The sequence below is a fragment of the Macaca nemestrina genome, chromosome 6 (genome assembly GCF_043159975.1).
Source record: "Macaca nemestrina isolate mMacNem1 chromosome 6, mMacNem.hap1, whole genome shotgun sequence".
NCBI lineage: Eukaryota > Metazoa > Chordata > Mammalia > Primates > Cercopithecidae > Macaca > Macaca nemestrina.
The window spans coordinates 16,910,759-16,928,586 of NC_092130.1; the positions used below are offsets into that span (position 1 = coordinate 16,910,759).

The 17,828-nt window shown below is 39.2% G+C and overlaps 1 protein-coding gene across 3 annotated transcripts; it reads right to left on the reverse strand.

The window, feature by feature from the left end:
- Nucleotides 1–491: 491 nt before the first annotated feature.
- Nucleotides 492–17,444, reverse strand: LOC105480816 (methionine adenosyltransferase 2 non-catalytic beta subunit). Of its 3 annotated transcripts, none has more exons than XM_011739989.2 (7): nt 17,089–17,444; nt 8,051–8,245; nt 6,574–6,688; nt 6,248–6,400; nt 3,250–3,443; nt 1,971–2,084; nt 492–1,455 (listed from the first exon to the last, which is right to left on the reverse strand). In XM_011739989.2, the coding sequence occupies exons 1-7, from the start codon at nt 17,116–17,118 to the stop codon at nt 1,285–1,287; spliced, it is 972 nt and encodes a 323-aa protein (XP_011738291.1). In that variant the 5' UTR covers nt 17,119–17,444; the 3' UTR covers nt 492–1,284. The 3 variants fall into 3 exon arrangements, with proteins under 3 accessions (XP_011738291.1, XP_011738292.1, XP_011738290.1); XM_011739990.3 differs by lacking the exon at nt 17,089–17,444 and adding an exon at nt 14,858–14,986; XM_011739988.2 differs by lacking the exon at nt 17,089–17,444 and adding an exon at nt 14,767–14,927.
- Nucleotides 17,445–17,828: the final 384 nt, after the last annotated feature.

Consider the following 17,828-nt stretch of genomic DNA (forward strand, 5'->3'; position numbering starts at 1 on the left):
TTCCTACCATTTATTTTCTCTAGGTTACTTTAAGAATATAGTATATAATACACAGAAGATAGAAATATGTTAATCGACTATGTTTATCAGTAAGGCTTCTGGTCAACAGGTTTTTACTAAGTATTTGGGGAGTCAAGAATTATAGTGGATTTTAGACTGTGCAAGGTTGATGCCCCTAAACCCATACTGTTCAAGGGTCAACTATATAACAAGATTATATAGCTATTAATTTTTAGTTAAAAAAAATCAGTTGGCACAAATAGATACAGTATCTGTAACATTCTAGGATGGGGTGGTAAGTTCACATTCTGGATCAAGTGTTAATTTTATTGTGTTTTATTTCAATATATATTAAACTATATTCTTTTGTATGTATCAGATGTTACATCAGAAGAATGTAATTTTTAAAAATTAAAGCAACAAAAGAACAATTCGTTTAGAAGTTTGGTCCTTACATTTAAAAAGGTAAGTAAATACAAGAAAACTAAGCATTACATGCCAGTAGTACATATTTATTATTATTCATGAACGGTGAAGACTTACAAGGCCCATTATTATGAGTATAACCACACATATGAAATATCACTTAGCGGCGACATGGGATGAAAAGGACAGTTATATATTTATATTAAAAAAATACACGTTTGCATTCAATGTTTGCCTAGGAAAAAAATACATGTACACACGCTCTTTCAAGTGCTCCCCATAAACTGCTATAAAAGCAGGAAGCATCAAACTGTAGAAGTTCCAATATACATAACATGTTGAAATATCTCAAGCATAAGAACTGTACGTAACTTGCAAAAATAAAGTTCCTTTCTTCAAACATTTTGATCTGAGCTCAAGCAAAGCAAATAATGAACACCAATGATTTTTATACCATTTCACACAATTTAAAATAATCAACATGAAAAGGTCAACAGCTTCAAAAATCCTGAAAATATGGAGGTTATGAGAATGAACAATGCGTTTCATCTGAAAAGTCTACAGCAGATCTGCTTCATCCTGGCTCTCAAAGATTTAAGGATCATAATTTACTATACTCAAACTCCAAGTTTAGCCAGGACAAACAAAATGATAAAAAGAAAAATTACTGCAAACAGGGCAACATTGCCCTTTAGTTTCTTTAGACAATTTCACTAGTGCAAGAGCATCATTTACCTGAAAGATCCTAAGAGTCACAATTAAAGTACTCATACAAAACTATTTCCTTTGTTCTTTAAAAAGTGCCACATACTATACTTTTCATTAAAAAAAAAAAACAAAAAACCCAACACAAATAAACTAATGAAAGACCGTTTGTCTCCATCTCTTGTCAATGAGGAAAGGCCAAAGTGATTCTTTGATTCCAATTCGAAATGGTGTTCGTTGGCCAATGCCCAAGGTCTCCAATTTGGAGCAGTCAAGCTGAGCATTTCTTGGACGCTGTGCTCCTAGGACAGGGCTGTCAGTAATCTTTAAAGAAAGATAAACAAAAAAATCAAAAGTAAGTGAAAGGTTATATTTGAGGGCTTTGTTCCCCCCGACCTTTTTTTAAATATGTATATATTTTTAAACAGAGATGAGATCTCCCTCCACTGCCCAGGCTAGTCTCAAACTCCTGGGCTCAAGGGATCCTCCTGCCTCAGCCTCCCAAAGTGTTGGGATTACAGGCATGAGCCATTGCGCCTGGCCATTTTGAGGTTTTATATTTGCTACTCATTTTTGCTCTTAGCGTAAGAAATCTGGTTTGATAGTCCCTGGAAAAATAAACCAAATGCCTGTCACAATCAAGACAATAATACATTTTCTACAAACTTCAATACTCATGATCTTCTCTATAGATGATAATTTTGAGAAAAGCAGCACTATGAACAGCCAGCATACAAGCAAAGTTCACTTTGATTAGTACTGAGAAATGAAGTTACCCAACACAGCAATAATATATACCATAGCGATGGATCTAGAGGTTTTTAAAGCCATGTACTTACAGGTCTTAAGTGACTGCTGGGGAGGTTGAAGGCATCTGCAATTGCACACGCCATTTCATACTTAGTCATCTGTTCATTGCCAGACCAGTGAAAGGTTCCCTTAATTGATGGATCCTAAGAACAATGACACAATGAATTCAATAGTTTCAACTTTTTGAGTTGAGTAGAATAAGAGGTTTGACAAAAAAGCTTATTTAGAATAAGGTCTAGGAACTAAAATGCAACCCTCTTTTTCTGGAAAGCTCTCACCAAGATATCTAAAATCAAATTCCTACTAATACTCCCAGCAAAACACAAAAGAGCAATTTCTAGAATTTAAACCTTAAGAATTTTTAAAATCAAAAAAAGGCTCCAGTTTTACTTAACTGATGGGAATATAAAATGTGATTACAGATTTTTATGAAAACAGTCCAATTTAATGAGTATTTTTAATTACCCTAAAACAAAAACTTAATAGAACCATTCAAGTTGAGCTAAACTTTCTTAAATATTGTCATGTTATGTATTACAAAATATAATTCTCATATATTAAAACACTGTGGTCATTCTATTAATATTCTAAACTAAATCAGTCTCATCTTTCTTTGTATGGATATTATATTTAATACTAACTTTTTCAAATGTGCTGGGATTACAGGTGTGAGCCACCATGCCCAGCCCCCAAAGAGTACCTTCTTAACAGACATTAGGTGATTATTTTGAAGTTTTTTTTTTTTTTTTTTTTTTTTTTTTTTTTTTTTTTTTTGAGACGGAGTCTCACGCTGTTGCCCAGGCTGGAGTGCAGTGGCGCGATCTCGGCTCACTGCAAGCTCCGCCTCCCGGGTTCCTGCCATTCTCCTGCCTCAGCCTCCTGAGTAGCTGGGACTACAGGTGCCCGCCACCGCGCCCGGCTAATTTTTTGTATTTTTAGTAGAGACGGGGTTTCACTGTGGTCTCGATCTCCTGACCTTGTGATCCGCCCGCCTCGGCCTCCCAAAGTGCTGGGATTACAGGCTTGAGCCACCGCGCCCGGCCTATTTTGAAGTTTTCTAACACTTTGCAATAAAAGAAATGATGGGGTCTATAGTACATAAGAAATAAATGCAGACAGAAGAGCATACTATTTTTATTCTTCATGAATACAGTGTACTATATATAAACCACTTTTATTTGGTCTAATAGTTTTAAAAAAGCACTTCTGGCTTTCACTCAGTAACACTCCAAGTATAGCTATGAAAGTTCAAGCATGGAAAAGACAAAGTGGACCTTCGCTAAGACAGGTCTCAGGAATCCTTCTTACCAGCATTCTCTTCTCTGCTAGCTGCCGGCACACAGTGGCCACATCTTTGACATGTGTGGGGAACCTCTGCTGCCAGTGATCCATGTTTGCTGACTTGTTGCTGAACTGCACTTTATCAAACATAACAGTCACAGCACTTTCTTCGAGCTTTTCAACTTCCCCATACAGAATAGGAATCCTCAAAACAGCAGCTCCTAGAGAAGAATAAAAGCAAATATTTTAAAGCTGACTGGCTCTTAAATTTTGATGTAAGATACAAGGGTGTGGATTTAAATAGTATTAAAGTAGAAACCTTGCCTTTTAATTAAAAAAAAAGCTTAATGACACAGCTCACTTGTGACAATGCAATGTAAAAATAGTCAAGGCCAGGCGCAGTGGCTCATGCCTATAATGCTAGCACTTTGGGAGGCCAAGGCAGAAGGATCACTTGAGGCCACGAGTTCAAGATCAGCCTGGGCATCATAGCAAAAATCGTCTCTACAAAAAATTAAAATGAAAATTAGCTGAGCATGGTGGCACACACCTGTAGTCCCAACTACTTGGGAGGCTGAGTGAGGCAAGAGGATCTCTTGAGCCTGGAAGTTTGAGGCTGCAATGAGCTATGACTGCAACACTGTACTCTAGCCTGGGCAACAGAGTGAGACCCTGCCTCAAAAATAAAATTAAAAGCAGTCAAAGGCTGAGTGTGGTGGGGCTCATGCCTGTAGTTCCAGCACTTGGGAGGCCAAGGCAGGAGGACTACTTGAGCCCAGGAGTTCGAGACCAGCCTGGGCAACACAGTGAGACCTCATCTCTACAAAAGGTAAAAATATTAGCCATTCGTGGTGGGAGGATCGTTTAAGCCAAGGAGGTCAAGGCTATAGTGAGCTGTGTTCCACTGCCCTCCAGCCCAGGCGACTGAGACTCTGTCTCAAAAAAACAAAAAAAGAAGAAAACTCAAAAACACATTTGCTAAGTATCTTCTGTCATTTGGACTAGTTTTTATATATAAAAATCCTACATTAGGCCGGGCGCGGTGGCTCACGCCTGTAATCCCAGCGCTTTGGGAGGCCGAGGCGGGCAGATCACAAGGTCAGGAGATCGAGACCACGGTGAAACCCTGTCTCTACTAAAATACAAAAAATTAGCCGGGCGCGGTTGTGGGCGCCTGTAGTCCCAGCTACTCGGGAGGCTGAGGCAGGAGAATGGCGTGAACCCGGGAGGCGGAGCTTGCAGTGAGCCGAGATCGCGCCACTGCACTCCAGCCTGGGCGACAGAGCGAGACTCCGTCTCAAAAAAAAAAAAAAAAAAAAAAAAAAAACCTACATTATTATGATCATTAAAAATAAAACCTATCATGACAACTAAATGCAATTAATAGTCTTTGGATGCTACATTAAAAAATAAAAGCAATAAAGGACATTTTTGGCATAAATGAGAAAATTCCTAAATAGATTTGTATTTGATTACAGTATCATATTAATGTTAAGTTTCCAATGTATGATAACTGCATTGTAATTATGTAAAGAACATTCTTGGTGTTAGAAGATAAAAGGTGAAGTATCTGGAGATGAAATTCAACTAATTATCAATGGGTCTGGCAAAAGCATACGTATAAAACAAATGTGACAAAACATTAAAATTTGTGAATCTATGTGAAGGGTATATGAGCGTTCACATTAGTTTTACAACCACTCATTAATATTTAGATTATATAATGGTCCCTGCTGATAGTATACAATAGTTAACATTTTAACTGCAAATCAAACATTTTCTTTTAAATTGTATGACAAGAGAACTTAGATATTGCTATGGTTTGAATGCTTTTGTCCTCTCCAAAAATCCATGTTGAAACTTAATCCATGAAGCAACAGTGTTGGGAGGTGGGGCATTTTGGGAGGTGTTCAGGTGGTCATCAGCGCTCTGCTCTCATGAATAGATCAATGCCATTATAAAAGGGCTTGAAGGAAGGAGCACATCCCTTTCCGCTCTTCTGCCATGTGAGAACACAGCACTCCTGCCCTCTTGAGGGCCAGAAAGAGCCTCACACCTTGATCTTGGAATTCTCAGCCTCAAGAACTGTGTGAAATAAATTTCTGTTCTTTATAAATTACTGAGTTGTTGGTATTCTGTTATAGCAGCATGAAAGAACCTGAGACAATGTATTCAAGGATGATTTCGACAGAATAATTTGTGATACAAGAAAACTTAAAAAAAAAAACTAAATGTCCGTTAGTAAGGTATTCTATGCTAGGGCTGCTTCTCAAGGCCATAGTACAGTCTAAGGCAGTAGTTTTAGTGCAGGGGCTCATTAAATTAAGTTCTATGCAGCCACTGATAGGAGTAAGATATCCCAGAGCTCGCTCCACTTGTACTGAAATGCAAAGATGTTGAGGGAGAAAAAAACAGGTTATGAAACAACATGCATACATTTTTTGAAAATATATAAAAATGCTTCCACACTTAATCACATTTGGTGTTTCTCTCTCTGAGGCAGCATTTATGAAAATTTTTATTCTTAGTAATTTTACATTTTTTCTAAGGAGTGTATACTTTTTACATAAGGAGATGTGTATTATACACAAACTCACATATAGGAAAAAAGAAACACCATACATATAACAGAATGCTAACACATATAACAGAATACATAAAAACAAAATACATATATGTATTAACAGAATAACATACATATAAAAGAATACATATACATATAACAGAATATCTCACTCTATTATACTGCCCTGTTTTCTGAAAATAAGTTACAAAAGCTTGCATTACCTGACTTGTTTTCTATGTGTAAAGATGAATATGTAAACACTGATAGTGGAAACTGTCTTGAAGGATTCACGTAGTTATCTCTTAGAATTTTTTATTTTTTATTAAATATATTTTAATTTTCTCTAATGAGTCATATTCATTGACTAACATTTTAAATTTAAAAACATTTATATGTATAGGTATAAAAGATTTTTAAAGTGTTAAAAAACAATCAGGGGCTAAAGAGATTACATCTTACCTAAATTGTTCTCCAGGACAGCCTTTTCTCCATCTAATTTTGTTTTGCCATATAAATTTAGGGGAGCTGGTATGTCTTCCTCTCTGTAAGGTGGATTTGTTCCATCAAATACATAATCTGAGCTAATGTAGATGAGAAATGCTCCAACAGCAGCTACAAAAAAAATAAGACAAATCCATTAAATTTTTACATGACATTACTCTTTCATGGAATTTAGAATGGTTTTTCATGATATATAAAAAAGAATAACCATCTACTAAACTTTAATTTTTAAAAACTCAGCAATCACTTAATATTTTATGAAAATTTTATAAAGTCATCATTACCTGCTTCCTTTGCTAAATTCCCAGAAGCATCCACATTAAGTTGAGAGGCAGCATCTGGCTGATTTTCTACAACATCTGGTCTTCTCTCTGCTGCACAATGCACTATAACATGGGGCTGGAAGTTAAGCATTGATGTCTTTTTAACTCAAAATAAAATGAAAGAGGTATTACAGCCTTCTTAAAATTAATTCAGAGAAAAATGCGCATTAAATCAACATTCCTTCAACTAAGAATAAATCATTGTAATTTCTAATGTAATTCTGTCAAGCTGCTTCTTTTCCCTGCAAGGTTCAAACTTAAAATATTTATAGGGACTGAAAAGAGTATTTCATAATATGTAGACACAAACCAAAAAAAAACCTGTCAACTACTGTATTTTTATTCTGGTGTGATGGCTCATGCATGCAATTCCAACACTTTGGGAGGTTGAGGTAAGAGACTGCTTGAGGCCAGGAGTTCAAGGTAAGACTGGGCAACATAGTGGTACTCAATCTCTACAAAAAAAACTAAAAATCAGCCAGGCGTGGTGGCGTGAGCCTGTAGTTTTAACTGTTGTGGAAGCTGAGGCAGAAGGATCACTTGAGCCAAGGCACTCAAGGCTACGGTGGGCTGTGATCGATCTATCGTACTCCACGCTGGGTGACAGAGTGAGACCCCGTTTGAAAATAAAACAACCGTGTTTCTAGGCTGGGCGTGGTGGCTCAAACCTATAATCCCAGCACTTTGGGAGGCCGAGGAGGGCAGATCACTTGAGGTCAGGAGTTCGAGACCAGCCCGGCCAACATGGTGAAACCCCATCTCTACTAGAAATACAAAAATTAGCCAGGTGTAGTTGCGCAGACCTGTAGTCTCAGGTACTCAGGAAGCTGAGGCAGGAGAACTGCTTGAACCCTGGGAGGCGGAGGCTGCAGTGAGCTGAAACTCCACCACTGCACTCTAGCCCGGGAAACAGAGCAAGACTACGTCTCAAAAACAAAACAGATTAAAACAAAAGTGTTTCTAAATCAAAACAAGTTTTATCCCCCAATTTGGACAGGAGGAAAGAGCTATCATTAATGCAATTAACATGATTTAAGTATCTAATAAATCCATGTCAAAGGAAGAATAGTATCAGTGATACCAAAAACCTGACCCTGCTTTCTCAGATCTAAAATGAACATAATATATTTTGCAGTGTTGTGAGGTTTACAGTAACATCTGAAAACCATCTGCAGAGAAAGTATTACTTAGAAGGCACTCTATAAACATTAAGCTTTTTACAAAATGTTTCATATTTGTCTTTGTCAACGTGTCAAAATTTAACTTTAAGGATTACATATGCCATGTCATACTAACTGAAAAAAATGCTACTGCATAATAAGTTAGAGCTTTAGAGCTTTCAAGCATAGTAATTTCCTTGAGGGCAAGGATATTTTCTATATCATCCAGACAATTCTTAATATTGTTCATGTGTACGTTAAAATAACCTAAATCATACCTGAAAATCATGAATGATGTGATGAACTGCATTAGAATCCAACAGATTAACCTGTTCAAATTTTGGTCTTGCTCTTCTAAAACCACAGCCAACAGCATGCCAATTATTCTGCTGAAATTCCTTGTGTACAGCTCTGCCAAGAAGCCCAGTGGCACCAGTAACCAGAACCCTCCTATTAGGGATGTTAACTTCCTCCTAAAAGGTGAAGGGGGAAAGAAAGAGTTATTAACTTTGAAAATAATTCTCTCAAATAAATTAGTCACCATCGTTGTTCCCTAAATTTCTTAATTCTACGTATTTCGGTTCATGTCCCATATCTGCAAGCCAATTCTAAAGTTAAGTTAGAGCCGGGCACTAGGCTCACGCCTGTAATTCCAACACTTTGGGAATGCGAGGCAGGCAGATCCATTGGGCCCAGGAGTTTGAGACCAGCCTGGGTAACATAGTGAGACCCCTGTCTCAATACAAAAAAAAAAGTAAAAATATATTTTATATTTTTAAAAATAAATTTTTAAAATAAAAAGAAAATACACTTAAAAATGTAATAAATAAAGTTAGAACAATGATTAAATAAACCATATAAAAAACTGTATCCCTTAAGAAAAAGTTTTTGCCAGGCATGGTGGCTCATGCCTTCAATCCCAGCACTTTGGGAGGCCAAGGCGGATGGATCACCTGGGCCCAGGAGTTCGAGAGCCTGGGCAACATGGTGAAATCCCATCCTTACAAAAGAGAAAAAAAAAAGCAAAAATTAGCTGAGCTACAGGTGGTGCATGCCTGTAGTCCTAGCTACTTGGGAGGCTGGGGTGGGAGGATCACTTCAGTCTGGGAGATCGAGGCTGTAATAAGCAAAGATCATGACAGGCACTCCAGTCTGGGGGACAGAGTGAGACCCTGTCTCAAAAAAAAAATTTTTTTTTAATTAAAAAAAAGTTATAATAATCTTTCCCAAGGAAAAGAACACAAGATGATATGCAAGGAATTATATAGATTTATATTTCCTATGTTAACAGAAAATCATAGTTTTATGATTGACAATGCCCAAATGAACAAACAGCAACTTTTTTTATACTTTTGCTCCAAGTACCTAAATAGTAAATAACATTACATTTTTCAGTTTATAAGACTTTACAATTTGTCTTGCTCCTATAGATATGACTGAAGGTGCTCTTTGAGTATCTAGAGAGAAATGTGTTTTATCTATTTTTTGGGAGGCCGAGACGGGCGGATCACGAGGTCGGGAGATCGAGACCATCCTGGCTAACACGGTGAAACCCCGTCTCTACTAAAAAAATACAAAAAACTAGCTGGGCGAGGTGGCGGGCGCCTGTAGTCCCAGCTACTCGGGAGGCTGAGGCAGGAGAATGGCGGGAACCCGGGAGGCGGAGCTTGCAGTGAGCTGAGATCCGGCCACTGCACTCCAGCCTGGGAGACAGAGCGAGACTCCGTCTCAAAAAAAAAAAAAAAAAAAAAAAGTTTATCTATTTTAAGGCCTGATTAGTATTTGGGTCAAATCTGCCAATATATTTACAAGCTGACATTTCTGGTCTTCAGATTTTAATCCCAAATATTCTTTCAAGTCTCAACGATTTATCATACTTTGATGGACCCAAGGTAGAGAATTAATCAACATTTCAAAGGAATTTATGAGGAGGAAAAAAAACTTGGTCCTTACAACACTTAAATGCTTTCTAAGTTTAACCAAATTGGTAAATGTTCCTTAGTTAACCCTAAATTTACCTACATAGAATAGTTAAAATTGGCTAGGCGCAGTGGCTCATGCCTGTAATCTCAGTGCTTTGGGAGGCCGAGCTGGGCAGATCACCTGAGGTCAGAAGTTCAAGACCAGCCTGGCCAACACCGTGAAACCCCACCTCTTCTAAAAATACAAAAAAATTAGTCAGGCGTGGTCGCAGGCGCCTGTAATCCCAGCTACTCGGGAGGCTGAGGCAGGAGAATTGCTTGAACCCGGGAGGCGGAGGTTGCAATGAGCCAAGAGCACGCCACTGCACTCCAGCCTAGGTAACAAGAGCGAGACTCCATCTCAAAAAAAAAAAAAGCTAAAATTAATAAACACAAAGGATAAGAAAAAATATTTTAAGCAGGTCTGTGTTGCTACTGTGAAACAAATAAATTCTTACACACACAAATGAAAAAGAACCATTATTTAGGAAACAATTTAAATTCTATGTTTCCAAGCATAGTTCCAAAATGTCCCTTCTTCCCAAGACGGGTAACACCAAGTTTCCCACCAGGATCTTGAATAAAGTCAACTTTTACTATTAAAAAAAAAACCAGTTATTTTATCTCAAGAGTTGTTATAGTCACCTAATTCTGAGCTACCAAAAACTTTAAATACATATACAATAACCAAAGACTGTTTAAAGCCCTTAGCTCAATTAAATGACTTAGCCGAATACATACATTTAAAAAAAAAAAAAAAAAGACACCAAAATCAAGTATTTCTAGCATATCAAAAACCTAAAATGAAAAGACTAACAGGGAAAGATAGTATAAAGGTAAATTCTTAGGATTATTTTTCCTTAGTTCAACCAATTTCAAGACATTTTAAAAGTTGAAAGCAATTTCATTCAGGCTGCGTTGCAAAACTTGGCTCTAAACCAATTGATCTATGAAAACAAGGATTTCAGCCAACAAAATATTTTCTTTGAAATTTGGCAAGAAAACAGCTCTACAAAGATTGAACTGTAAAGAGGAGAAAACATGCCAAGTCTAGTAAAGATACAACAGACAAAACAATTTACACAGGGTAAATACTGTAAAGATTCCTGAAAAAATACTATAAAAGAGAGAATTTGGTTTCTTCCGAGTTTCTCACTTTTTAGTTCACTGTAGGGAAGCAAAGAACAGGTAACCACAGTTCCCAAGGTCAGTGGTTCTCAGGTTTCTGTGTGGATCAGAATCACCTGGAGGGCTTTTAGATCACAAAGGTCTGGGGTGGGACTTGATAATTTGCAATCCCAACAAGTTCCAACAAGTGATGCTGATCATTGTGATTTGGAGACTGCACTTAGAGGACAAGGGTACTCTGAACTCCAGGAAAGTTCAAAGCTTTCATAAAAATCTGTTTCTCTTATACAAGCAAAACAAAAAGTGCCATCTACCTTTCTCAAAATGACAACAGTATCTTTCCCCCTTAAAAAAGGGAACTTGAAATAGAAGCCAAAGCATTTTACAATCCACAAAAGTTACTATAACAGTGAATTAAGATCTGCGTACTTCACTGATTCTGTGAAGTACACTTGTTTCATTTTAACATCTCTGTTAAATGAATTAAAAAAAATAAATCTTAAGAATTGTCATAGTTTGGCAGTATTTTTTGCTAACTTAGTGCAACTTAAATAAGAGCCCAGATGATCTTATTATAATTAAGAGCGTTTTGGAGTTGATGCAGTGTTAAGTATAGAGAAGAATAAGGCTCTTTAGGGAATATAATAGGCTTAACTTAAAAAAGGAAGTGGAGTTGCAGGAGAAAATGCAACTTTGTATCCTTATACCCCTAGGTTACTATGTAAGGCCTCCAGTGCGCCCCTGGCCTATTCATGTTAATTTTCAAACAGAATGTTGTGCAGTATCATTTCCATTTCAGTAAATGCTTGCACTTCAGATCCTCACTCTTAATAAAAATCTTCAGCACTGACATCCGACCGCTGGGTACTGTACACTGTTTCATATTTTTTTAGGTAATTTTAGGTAATCTCGGCTACTCAGGAGGCTGAGGCAGGAGAATCGCTTGAACGCGAGAGGCGGAGGCTGTAGTGAGCTGAGATCGCACCATCACACTCCAGCCTGGGGAACAAGAGCTAGACTTCGTCTCAAACAAAAAAAAGAAAACATGTTATATGAGTATATAATCATAGTTAGTTGTTTTTGTTTTTTTAGTAACAGCAGTTTGAGGCCGGGTGCCAGGGCTCACACCTGTAATCCCAGCACTTTGGGAGGCCAAGGTGGGCGGATCACCTGAGGTCAGGGGTACAAAACCAGCCTGGCCAACATGGTGAAACCCTGTCTCTACCCAAAATACAAAAACTAGTCGGGCATGGTGGTGGGCGCCTACAATCTCAGCTACTTAGGAGACTGAGGCAGGAGAATCGCTTGAACCCTGGAGGCAGAGGTTGCAGTGAGCAATGACTGAGCCACTGCACTCCAGACTGGGCGACAGAGCAAGAAGGGGGAAGGGAGAAAAAAAAAAAAAAAAAAAAAAGCTTGTTAGAAAAGGTATTTCCAAAGCGAGGAACAAGAAGTCCGGTGTTAACGGTTTTGTCTACAGTAAAAAAGCTGGAACCAGAATCTGAGTCTTCTTGCTTCTCTGGTCAAGTCAAATACACTGCATTTTGTCTCAATCCTTTGAACTAATATTTGGTTTCATGAATGATTACAGTTTTATCTGTTCTGCCACAAACTGGTGTTAAGAGGTTATTCTATCTCTATTGATCTAATTCCTCACTGGTACATGCGGGAGGCATTTAGACAAAATGACTAAGGCTCTTTCAGCTTTAAAGTTCTACATTTCTAACAGTTTCCATATTATTCCTACCACAAGGAGTCCGAATAGTTTCGTTCAGTTAAACAAGGTAACTTTTCCTCTGAATAAGCATTACTCCGAAATTTAAAATATGCTAAACAAATATCTCTATTTTTGACCTCCTATATAAACAGCACTCTGCCTCTTACACTGTTTTGTTGGGGCTTTTTGGTTCGTTCTTTAGAAAAAGAAATATCTCTCTAAAAACTACTTTGGACCTGCACTCCATAAATTATTTTAGCTGTGCACAAGGAAGAAATGGCTAAACACTTCAAGAAACTCAGAATGAAAGAACAAAATGCTATCTAGTTCACTCAAGGCACAATAAAGAGTTGATAATACTTTGCCTGAAGTCTACTTTTTCTCAACTTTTATTATACAGGGAAAGTAGATCTAGTATCAGTTTAAGTTACTCTAAACGTATCTGCCTCTTATTGTCTAAACTTTGAAGTACGGAATTCAACCACTCCAAGGGACCAGATTTATGGACACCAAAAAAACATTTCTTGAAAAATGAAATACATATAAATAAATGTGGAGCTACTGTTATTATTCTATCTAATCCAATGATACCAAATTGTATAGGTAATGGGAGATATATGGCTCTTTCTGAGTGGTCCAACACAGTTCTCTGGGACAGTGATTTCTACTGTAGCACACTTGCATTACTGTCTACTAAAAAATGCCTAGAAAAGTAAAGAATGGACTATTACTAATATGTGGAGGGGGGGTTCCCTAAATTTCAGTGGTAAATGCCTTGTCGTTTTTGGAAACTTTAAAACTTGGCACAGTTTCATGTTTATTTTTTAATTCCCCAGAAACAGACCTTTTAAGTAAACATTACTGGGCTTTACTTTTTAAGATTCTCTAACTACTTAGGTGGGACTGGTCTAACTCCTACTGTGCCCCACAGACAGTATTACTAACAGGAACCACTCTAGGCTGCTTCTCTAACATTAACTATGAGACAGTTCTCGTTCTCATGAGTCAGTAAGCTTTAATTCTACAGGCTTTGACAGCAGTAAGTCTGTGCCAAGCTCTTCGTTGTTTCATTTTTAATGAAAGAAAACACGAAAAGCTATTTTCATTTTTATACTGAACTTCTTTTTGTGAAAGTAGATTAAGCTTTATATGCACACATACACATACGAATGCATACATATAAATGTAAACATACAATGCATAACATGCACTCAGCACCGTCTGGAGGACCTAGCAACATAGAGGTTTAACAGACCATTTATCATAACTTTACCCTCAAAGAACCAACGTGATTTGAAAACCCTAAACCCTAAATACATTTGGAAGCACGAAAACTGCATTAACAAAAACAGCCATCTCCTATATTCTCTCTTCTCTCCAAAAGACATGGTCTGGGCAGCAGCAGAGTTCTTATCCCCAGGGTTGGATATGTTCTGTTGTCAGATTAATGCTGGAAGCCCTTAAGTGGAATGGAACAAGATGGAGCGGGGGTGCGAGGGGCACCAGAGATGGATCTTCCAATCATCATCATAATCTTCCTTCAGGGATACTCCGTAGTGGTTCAAAGCCCGAGACAGTCACACAAACCTGTATCTGAATTCCAGGCTCCAACCTTACGGAATGAACGTGGGCCAATGTCTCACCCTCTATGCCTGTTTTCTCATCTCTAAAATGAGGCAATAACAGTATCTCACAGTGGAGGATTAAAGTAAAGCCCGTCAAGCGCATAACAGTGCCGAGAACTTAAAGAGTTCCGTAAGTTGTCATCTCCAGCACTACTATTTGTGTGAAGTCACCTTTTCCTGTTCTTTCTCAAACCTACGAACTTGTAAGATCGAGGAATACGAACCAAAGATGAAGAAACGGGGAAAAACAAAATCAAAACAGACACAACTCTGAAAAACCTCTTCGTCGTCAGGAGCAGAGACTGAACTCGAAAGTAAAATCTCCACCTACTTGCTTCCTGCCGCAGTGGCTGGAAGAAAAAAACACTGACCCGTGTGCGCCGAGATAAACAAACTCGGTGGCGCCCCCCTCGGATCCGGGGCTCGGAGGGTGGCGGTGAGACCACTCCTTGCCGGAGGCTCTGACCCGGGCGGAATACGCCTGGAAAGCCGCCCGAGCCCCGGCGGCTCGTTCCCCTCGGCGCCCCCGCTCCCACCGGAGACGCCCAGGCCGACTCCCTCACCTCCACCAGCCGGCAGCTCCCGGGAACAAAGTGTATAGAGAGCTCTTTCTCCCGCCCCACCATGCCCGCCGTCTTCACGCCGCAGCCTCACCGGCCGCCACCTCCTCCAACCCTGGATCGACGCGGGCCTCAGCTCAGACGCCCTCGGCCCGCCTTCCCTAGGCCCAGAACGACCCCGCTCGCCGCTTCCGGCTTCCGCTGCCATAGCCGCGCCCGTTGATTGGCCACGTTCTGCCGACGCCCCAGAAAGAGGAAGGGCACGCGCGGTCCGCCCCCAGCCCACGCGCCGGTGGTTAAAGCTACACACAAAAGAAAGGCCCTGACCTTAGGCAGTGAACTCAGGTTTTGTTTCGGAGATTTTATTTGTGTGCTTTCTTCGTCTACTTTTTTTCTATTTTTTCTTGACTCGGGAAGAGATTGAACTGCATCGCCTTGAGTTTCAAGTTTGCAGACTGCTTAATGCATGAGGATCGACTGAGCAATAAATAAAGTAGAATAAAAAGCATTTTAAAGTCATGGGGGCGGGGGCGGAGGTGGGTAGAGCATAATGGACACATCTCTAGAGCCCTAGGTGTGGGTTTTAAAGATTTAGAAAAGACAAGGAATAAAAAGAAAAGGGTTGGCGTCTGAGCCATTTGTCTTCCTGGATGCTTAAAAAAAGAAAAAACCTGTGTGTGAGATTTCAAAAATGTAAAACTTTTTAATTAAAAATAAAAAGTTGTGGGGGAAAGGAAGATGAATTACTTAGGTACCTCTTCAAAACGCAGGTCCTTGGACTTTACCCATAATTATATAATGAGAAACGAGCCCAGGGTCCGGCTTCTTAACGGGTTTAACCAGAATCAAGCCCACCCTTTGAGAAACACCGCCTCGGGGACTGCAGGATTGGGTCACGCGAGCCCAGCCTTGGTAAGCACCGAGACTTTAAGCAGCAGCGTGTAATGCTGGGCGTTCTACCACCTTTTAAAAGTCAATCAGCCCTAAGTGCTGATGCCGACTTATTTCCCTTCCAGTTCAAAATCGCAAAAAGTCCCCACCCGGGTCGGACGCCTGTGAAATGTATGCAGAAAGTAAACCCTGGCACAGGCCGTGTAGGATTCGCCAACTTTGCACCGAATAGTCCAACGGTTCTTGTGTGCCCAGGATAGCAAGCTCTAAACGTCGCCCACAAACGTGACCACTGCTTGGATTTTCCTAGGGCCTTTCCCCGTCTCCTAATCCTTTTTGCTTTATTTTCAAACTAAAGACTAAGCAGCCTTTTAAAGAAGTTTTTCCACGTCAGAACACCGAGACTTTCCTTTCTCCCCTATCCCCAACAAAAACTCATTTCCTCACTCGTGTAAACATAAGTTTCTCTAGAACAGTAATCGAAGGCAGCCTGAGGTTTCTTCTGTTCCGATTTTTTTTTTTTTTAAATACAGGCTATTACTGTTCATCAGTTTAGCATTATTTAGGGAATCCTTGAGGACTGCCCCAGCGCTAAACAAGTATAATCCCGGGACAACAAAGAAGAGGGCGGGAGGAGAGCCGGGGGAGCAGCCAAGATCATCTTAATATTCCTCTCTTAAAAACTGGGAATTCGGTTTCAAGTTTCTAGTCGCAACACATGATGTAATCTTACCTTTCTATGGGAGAAAAGAAAATTAATTCTTCCTTCTTCAACGAGAAGAAGGTTTAAGGGCAAGCATGTGCAATTAGCATTCTGATTCTCAGAGCAGCCTAGTCTTGAGGAACAGAAAGAGTTTAACTTGGCTACTTTCGAGAATCTGACTTGATACTTTCCCCGTAAAAGTTGGGTACAGTTCTAGGGGCATATGTTTGGATATGGTTTTTAATCATTTTCTGTAATGATGGTAGGGTCTATGCGAATCCAACGCCATTCTTACATAGACAATGTACAACTTGGTGTGGTGGTGAAGTCTATACATTTAAAGAGAGCAGCCTGAAACTAAAAGTTATGTTAGCAGATTAAATTCATACAAAGACATCTGGAACACACAACTATAGATAAAAACCTTATTTATGTAGAAACTTTATATACATAATTGCATTTAAAATGGTAAATGAAACTGCAGTTCTATCTTGCATTTTATTCTTGTCGGCTAATGAGACTTAGCTGAGTTCTTCATAACCTGGTTCTGTAGGTCAGTAACTAAAGTTGGCTTATTCTTCCTTGTCCCGAGGTTATGTTTTAAGGAAATGAATGACTCTCGTTTCTATTTTCTTTACACAACAATTCTGTTTTTAGCAGGCGTTCACTGGAATGCTTTTAAAGCATCTCTTACTCTAGAATGCTTCATTTCTTGAATTGCTAGTTCTTACCTGCTCCATGTCCTCTGGCATTTCAGGCATGACTCCAGAATTATTTCAGGAGAGCAGATACGGGATGGGTCTTAGCCTCTGCCTTCTCTTGCTGGGTCTTTGTTCGCTGCTGCCTGCAGAGAGCGCAGGCACGCCAAAACGTGAGGCGCAGCTTCACTTGACCTTTTAAATTAGCATTTTGATTCCGATCCCGGAATCTCGTGCAGTTTTCCACATGGCAGTAAGCTGGTAGCTGATTCCCCGTGGTAATCTCGAAAATACCCAATGAGAAGTTTCATGTTTAATTGCCAGTCAAGCCTGGGTCTATTTGCAAAACTATTTGGTAGAACTATTTAACAAAAACAAAAACAAAAACTCAACAACTTCCTGTCAAGACTGGTTGTAGTTTTCTCTTGCGGAAGAAGAGTGAGCCACGCTTTTGGAAAGCACACAGATCATGCAGTTGATTCCTGTTCTAAAAGGCACAGTTTTCTGTCATTTTATTTAGTTACATCTTATTGCAACAGATTATGTTTAGTAAAATTCTGCAGTGCTTTCCCTTCCCAGTGCTTTTTAATTATTTCAAAGGAGAGTAAAAGGCGGTGGTGGTAACAGCACGCAAGAAGTAAAATGCAACGGGTCATTTCCATTAATACTACCCTGCCCTCTGAGAAAATGGTAGATGGAGTGGACTTAAGTTTCACAAAGCATTAAGGACTTTTAGATAAGTGATTTCCAAACCTGCCTGCACCACAGAACCT

Excerpts from the sequence above, each read along its gene's own strand:
- LOC105480816 (XM_011739990.3), bottom strand. The coding sequence starts at position 14,971 with ATGGCAGCGGAAGCCGGAAGCGGCGAGCGGGGTCGTTCTGGGCCTAGG. Across the intron at positions 6,401-6,573 it reads GAATTTAGCAAAGGAAGCAG|CTGCTGTTGGAGCATTTCTC; the intron begins GTAATGATGACT and ends TTTTTTTTGTAG. Across the intron at positions 1,456-1,970 it reads CCAGCAGTCACTTAAGACCT|ATTACTGACAGCCCTGTCCT; the intron begins GTAAGTACATGG and ends CTTTCTTTAAAG.